This window comes from Lactuca saligna, chromosome 5 (genome assembly GCF_052625555.1).
Source record: "Lactuca saligna cultivar CGN05327 chromosome 5, ASM5262555v1, whole genome shotgun sequence".
In the NCBI taxonomy this organism is placed as follows: Eukaryota; Viridiplantae; Streptophyta; class Magnoliopsida; order Asterales; family Asteraceae; genus Lactuca; species Lactuca saligna.
This window is the reverse complement of record NC_136421.1, coordinates 233094490-233101700: the sequence shown is the minus strand read 5'-3', so window position 1 is coordinate 233101700 and position 7211 is coordinate 233094490. Positions and strand designations below refer to the sequence as shown.

The following is a 7211-nucleotide window of genomic DNA, read 5'->3' as shown; positions in this document are numbered from 1 at the left end:
TATTAGATTTCTAGATAATCATTACTTACACAATAGAGGTTAGCCACCCCTTGATGGACCTTGGTACTTAGTAAAATGAGTTGTGAGGGTAAAGTGTGTTATGTTCTTATTGTTTACACATGCTCGATTATCCACTATTTGTAATCAAAGTGGGAGTGAAGTATGTCATGCGTGTACTGTTTACACATGCTTGATGGTGAGCTTGAAGTTTGAGATTGACATCACTTGGAAATAGAAACATATGCATTACTTATTTGAATTTATTGAAACATTCATTTTTTGAACTATTAAACTCTATGGAAGTTAATACTTTGTTAAACTATTCATTTGGTATTGTTAAATCTATTGGTATATTTGAATTTTGGAGCTATATTTCTAATATACTATTGATTTAAATGATCAGAGTTATTAAAATTTGGGAAGTTTTGGAATTATTTTTGGAGGTTTGACTTTGAGTTTGGATGATCGCCATCATTGAATACATTTTAAGAGCTGACATCGGGTATACTCATAGGTTAACACTTGTACTTAGATTAACATTTTAGATGATGACCGAAGTGAAAAGATTATGGACATTTAGAAGACATTGATTTCTAATGTCTACATTAGCTATTGTTTTGATGAGTAACAAATGAATAATTATGAAGTTTGAAAATGTTGTTTTGCAAACTATTTTAAAAACCACCATGCGAAGATTATTTCACTAAACAACCATTTCCACAAATTTTAAAGTAAAAAAAAACTAAATTTAAAAATTAAAGCAATTTGTTAACTATAGTTTTGAGTACATGCATTGCGAAACCAAAGTATTTCTTCTATTGGACAACACCCATAAGTGATAAGTGATAAGAATACAATATCAACATAAACTAACAACGAAAGTAATAGGAAAGCTTTTTTGGGCCTCCACTCCAAAGTTATGTACAACCCTTTATAACTACATTCAAACCAAAGCTAATAGAAAAATCTATACAGCTGTTTAATAATCTCCTAATGGCACCATTCATAAGTCATATTTGGATATCATCCAATACCTAATAGAAAAATCTACATGAGTGTTTAATAACCTTCTAATAGAACCATTCATAGGTCATATTTTCAACGTGTTTGATATAATCTCTAAATGAAAAAAAAGTCTCTAAATGCCGAAGAAATATTAAGATATTGAAATCATTGGGTAAATACTAAATAGTTTACTCCAAAATCGCGAATTGAGAGACTTCGAGGTGCCCTGCAAAAACGAAGGAAGAAAAGATGATGAAATTTTCGGTTTTTTAAGTAGGGAGCTATGAATATAATTTAACATTTTGCACTTGGACCCATATGACTTTTTTTTTTTGGAAAAAATATGTGTTCTTCAAAATGAGAGGTGAGACTAGAGGGGGTTAAACTGTTAAATCATAATTCGCATGAATTAAAGGTTTCTCCAACATCTTCGCCCATAAACCCTTCCGCCATCTACAACCCTAAAATTTCCCAAACATTCCGACCGCCATTAACGATTACAAAGAAAAAATAACCATCTTTCTCGTTGTCTCAGCCATGGAAATCGACGGGTTTCTCTATGAAACCCTATCCCCTCTGTCATCCAACGTCGCCGTCTCCACCATTGAATCCACACCGCCGCCGGCTCCCAGTTCCCCTACCCCTAGCGACTCCGAACCGTACCTTGTGCTACGGAATCATATACCTATATCTACGAATTCGACGCCCTTGCCGGAAACTTCCGCTCCTGAATTCTTCTCTCTCGATGTCGACGCCGATGATTGGAGGACTCCGACGCCGCCCCTCAAACGTTCGCGATTGGCCACTCCTTTGCCTGATGAAGAACCCACCAGAAGTCTTGAGGCTGGTTGGTTTCGTGCCAATTGTCGGTTTAAGAGCCCCATGCTCCAGCTTCACAAAGGTATCGTTCTTCCCTTTTGCTTTAACTTTGACACATTCTGATTAATTAGGGACTTAGGGTTATACCTTCAATTCAATACGATTGTTAGTATAGTTAAATTGGGGGGTTTCTATCATTTTCTCTAATGAATGAATTCTAATCTTTTCAAGATTACCTTGTTATTCACATTCAATCTTGTATCAAATACTGCATATATAATAACTTTAATGGTTAATTTCCACAAACTCTGTAACATATAGTCATTCAATAAGCTTGTGCCATTGTATTAAGTTGATTTGCATCTATTTTTTTTTTTATCAGAGATCCTGGATTTTTGTGATTTTCTATCTCCAACTTCTGAAGAGCAAGTATCACGCGACACAGCAGTTGAATCTGTTTCAGATGTTATAAAGTATATCTGGCCTATGTGCAAGGTACATGTGCTCCCAATACAATATGATATCAATAAAATTCTACAAAGAGGTGCAATTCTTATATTTTATATTTGTTTTTCAGGTAGAAGTTTTTGGTTCTTTCAAGACAGGTTTATTCTTACCAAGCAGTGATGTTGATGTAAGCCCATTTATTCTCTTAATCAATTATTCACATAGATATTCACAATCAATTGTTCTTGAAGCTGGAATACAATAGGGTTTTCAAACCACTATTCGAATGTTATGTCATGATATAATTATAAAAACTCATTGTAGATGGTGATACTAGACTCACATATTCGAACTCCTCAAATGGGTTTACATGCTCTCTCTAGGGCTTTATCTCAAAGAGGTGTTGCAAAAAAGATTCAGGTAACCCTACATGATGTCATCACCTCAATCGATTTATTTGTCTAATTTATTATATTTAAATATTCTGAATTATATTATATATACGTGTCAGGTGATTGCTAAAGCCCGTGTGCCAATCATTAAGTTTGTGGAAAAAAGAAGTGGCATCTCATTTGATGTAAGGTTAGAAAATCAAAATCTTTATTTCTCATACTTTTAAGGTATTATCCTTCTTTTTTTTGAGCACTTGTTTTCTTTTTAACAGTTTTGATATGGAAAATGGACCGAAAGCAGCTGAATATATACAGGTTTGTTTAGGTGTTTAGATAAATATATAAATAAATCAATAATAGAAATAAAGAAGTATCTTATTAACTCTAGATTTCACTTTTTTATTTTTTTCTAGGATGCTATATCTAAGTGGCCACAATTAAGGCCATTATGTTTGATCTTGAAAGTTTTTCTACAACAAAGGGAGTTAAATGAGGTGTGTGAGTGTGATACTTTTTATCTTTTCATTAATAAATAAAAATCTTTTCTTGTAGATGTTTTTATTAATTAATTTTTATTAGTGCAGGTGTATTCAGGTGGGATTGGTTCTTATGCACTTCTAGCTATGCTAATAGCAATGTTGCGGGTACATATTTAAAAGTACTTACTACATGGGTACTTTATTTTTTTTATTTAAATTCTAAATATGTGCAATTCTTTACATTATTCTCATTGAAAATTTCTTCTTATGTAATACAGAACTCACTTGATTCTCATGCTTCTCCAGAACATAATCTTGGAGTTCTTTTGGTATGATTTTTTTTTTTCTCTTTTCCATATGATGTCATATGCATGTTTTCTTAGGTGGAAAATTGAATTTTTTTTTAAAAAAGTTCACTAATAATATGATCTGTTTTCTTTGAAAGTAGGTTACTTTTTTTGATATGTATGGGCGTAAGTTGAATACATCTGATGTTGGCATATCTTGCAATGATGGAGGCACCTTCTTTTCTAAAAAGAGCAAAGGGTAACAAAATCTTCTCTCTTTTTCAGTTTACATTACTTGTTGACTGATAATCTTTGTTTGACTTTTGTACTTAGATTCCTAAATGCAAACAGGCGATCACTACTTGCTATTCAGGATCCACAGGTAATATATATATCTATCTACCGAATTACCTTTTTACCCTTTTTATGAAGTTATAATTAATGTGGTTTTTTGTGTGTTTGATGACAGGCTCCGGATAATGATATAGGAAAAAATTCCTTCAACTATTTCCAGGTTAGTAAGTAGTAGATGTAGTGATGATAAGTGATTTGAATGGAGTGTTGGTAAAATGTCTAAAATACCCTTGGTGTGCATACAGATAAAATCAGCTTTTGGAATGGCATGTTCGACTTTGACAAACACGAAACTGATAATGAGCCTAGGCCCAAACAGGAGTATTCTTGGCACAATTATAAGACCAGATAAAGTTTTGTTGGAGAGAAAAGGAGGTTTGAATGGTGATGTGACATTTACCAATTTACTCCCTGGAGCAGGGGACCCGTTGGAGAAAGACTTTGTGGAACACGAGGGGCTTTTTTGTAATTGGAATGTAGACGATGAGGAAGAGCCATTGCCTCGTGGAAAGGGGATTCTTAGCAGTGATGATGATGATGGTGTTGCTGCAGGGTCTACTTCTAAGAAGAAGTCAAAGAGAGGGGTCAAACTGTATAAGTCGGCCAAAGTCAAAGTCAAAAAGTTGAAGAAGAGAAAGAGAGCCTCATCAGAGGCCTGAATTGGATTCGTTTGTTTGTTTGTTTGTTCACTTGAAAATGAGGTAGGTATCTGAAAGCTTTACAATTGATGCATAAGCTTTCGTAGGTGAATGTTTTGTATTTTTTATTGCTAATTTTTTGTGATATTTATAAGCTATTGATCCACGAGGACAACTACTCATGCAAATACCGTTTTTTTTTTTTTTTTTGTCTTGTTCAAGATTCTACGCTTATTCTAACCAAAATATTTCCAACCCTATCAAACAGCTACTCACTTCCACACACACTCAAGAAAGATGCACTTTCTTAATTACAACATCATAAAAACTTGTAGTGTGTGTGTGAATTTTGGTAATGTAAATTCACGTTGTTCATCTTTGAATGAATATAATATATGTGACTCCCTTGTTTCAATGATATTTGCAACGACCGATTTGTTAATCCTGTTTAAGAAAAACCATTTTCAATCCGAGTCGTTATGTAATGCACTAGAGAAATATCATTTTGATAATCTCTTTTGAAATTGAAGTTGGTGTAAGTAGTTCAACACTATAGCTAATGCCTTTTATACCTTTTATTTTTATTTTTTTTGGAACCGCAAATCTAATCCACTCCTAAACTACTCATCAATTTCACCTATGTTTATAATGGTACTAAAACCTTCAAACTCAAGGAAGAAGAACAACAATTATGAAAATTTCATTGAAATAGAGACAAACCTAAAATAGAAAACTATCTGGTTCCCTAACTAGGTTTAGCTAGGCTGGTTGTACAAGCATGGTTTGGTAAATAGACTAGCCAGTTTGATTGGTGGAACTGAAAACCGATCAAGTTTATGTTTTGTTTATGTTTTTTTTTTTTTTTTTTTTCAATCTCAAATACACTTGTTAGTAAACTAGTGGAATCCCGATGGGCCAAAAACCTAGATTCAACCAAACCGTTCAAATCATTCAAAAACCAGATTTTATAAATATATGTATTAAACTTTTAAAAACAACTACAAAAGCCAATTTAGAATAACAATGCACCATGACTAATCGGCTTTTAACTGTTAGACGAGTTATAGTTTTCAAACACAAATGTACTCAGACACGTTCTAAAGAGTGGGCGTCAGGAATAACCGTCGGGGGTTCATATTTTGTAGGGACCCAAAATTTTTAGAAGCTAGTATAAGTAATTTTTTTTTCCAATTATTGTGTTATTATAAAAAATTTGATGAAAATTTTGTATTTTAATGACTTTTTTTTCCTTGATCCAAAATATGTTTGGAACAACCCTATATATACTTCAAAGTTTTCTCATATTACTATTTATAATGTATCTTTCACCTATTTCATTTAGTTGCTCGATGTGGGACTGGGACTAACAATATGTCTTAAATATATGCAAATGAATTTTCAAAACATATTCCTAATTTCTTTTAACTAATATAATTTTTTTCTTAAAATTATGAAATAACTCGAACAACCATTGAAGAAATCCCATGTAGCTCTTATTAGACGATTTCAGCTTATGATTTGAGATTTCATCGTGGATCAAGCCCAAGAGCCCATAATATGTGAAGTTGAATAAAAAAGTATAATTACTTTTACATTTTCAGTTGATAGTCAAACAAAAAATCATCTACCTCAATAATGTTTATGTAATGGTGTTTAATGTTTATAAAACCCTTTAACTAAATAAAACCATTCGGATGAGTTAGAGAAACTCATCTGCGACTAATCTAACTCATCTCAGATTCTCATTATTAATACATAACCTTATATATTTGACAGATATACACTTGTAGATAAGATCTCCAATTTCCTTTAATTTAAAATAAGAACATACAAAAATATTAACACATAATCTATACAAATACTTATCTACAATTATCTAACTAAATTTTAGATGTATACTAGAAAATTGAAAAATGAAGTGTTTTCGTTTGCCATAAGAGGATTCTTTGCTCGATTCTAAACTTAATATATAAAAATGAAGATAGTTTTTTTTTCAACCTTAAAAATAAGGGCTCATGGACTCGGCCAATAATGAAATCACAATCGTTAAACTGAAACCCCAACCTTAACGTAGCATACAAAAGGGTCCTCTATGATTTCAGTTGTTGTTTGAGTCATTATTTAAAAACTTTTAGGCTATATTTTGGAAAAATAATTTAAAGATTAAGCTAAATTCGTATTTTTCTCTAACTTCTATCTTCATACTTCCATAAAGAAGTAACCATCATAAACGCAATGATAATTGAGATTTTCTAATATATGCTCTAAGAACACATATAAAAATCATTAATTAATGTGAAATATTACCATAATTAAATGTAAAATATATTTAATTATAAAAAATATTGACATAATTAAAAGTGAAATGCATCAATAATTTTCAAAATAAATGTATTTCGAATTTAATTATAGTAATATTTATCATAATTAATACTTCTTATATGCGTTCTTAGGGTACATATTAAAAAATCACATGATAATTTCCATGGTCATATTAGTTTCCAATGTCATATTTCCTGAAATAAGTAAGCATCATAAAAGTAATAATACTCCGTAATTTCTAATGACATATTTCAAAAAATAAATACAAATCGTAAAAAGCAATGATAACTTCTAGTTTCATATTTCACGAAATAAGTAGGCTTCATTAAAGCTATGATGATTTCCAATCTCAAAAGTTAACTTTATACAAATCATATTTTAAAAACATAAAATTCATAGCAAAACCAAATTTTCTATAGGATATGGTTTTTGATAATAGGTTTTCGTTAGTAGATAAGATAGCTGACG

The 7211-nt window shown here is 31.5% G+C and overlaps 1 protein-coding gene across 1 annotated transcript; it reads left to right on the top strand.

Annotated features, from left to right (window-relative positions):
* Nucleotides 1-1375: 1375 nt before the first annotated feature.
* On the top strand, nucleotides 1376-4625 carry LOC145046231 (Nucleotidyltransferase family protein). The gene is made up of 13 exons (XM_078994528.1): nucleotides 1376-1906; nucleotides 2207-2319; nucleotides 2402-2458; nucleotides 2596-2691; nucleotides 2783-2853; nucleotides 2936-2978; nucleotides 3077-3157; nucleotides 3248-3307; nucleotides 3421-3471; nucleotides 3591-3688; nucleotides 3763-3811; nucleotides 3899-3943; nucleotides 4029-4625. The coding sequence occupies exons 1-13, from the start codon at nucleotides 1543-1545 to the stop codon at nucleotides 4440-4442; spliced, it is 1542 nt and encodes a 513-aa protein (XP_078850654.1). The 5' UTR covers nucleotides 1376-1542; the 3' UTR covers nucleotides 4443-4625.
* Nucleotides 4626-7211: the final 2586 nt, after the last annotated feature.

What these genes read in the sequence shown, in the direction of transcription:
- LOC145046231 (XM_078994528.1), top strand. Translation starts at nt 1,543, where the DNA reads ATGGAAATCGACGGGTTTCTCTATGAAACCCTATCCCCTCTGTCATCC. An exon ending in TTTTCTAAAAAGAGCAAAGG is followed by an intron (nt 3,689 to 3,762) that starts GTAACAAAATCT and finishes TTTTGTACTTAG; the next exon opens with ATTCCTAAATGCAAACAGGC. An exon ending in TTGCTATTCAGGATCCACAG is followed by an intron (nt 3,812 to 3,898) that starts GTAATATATATA and finishes GTTTGATGACAG; the next exon opens with GCTCCGGATAATGATATAGG.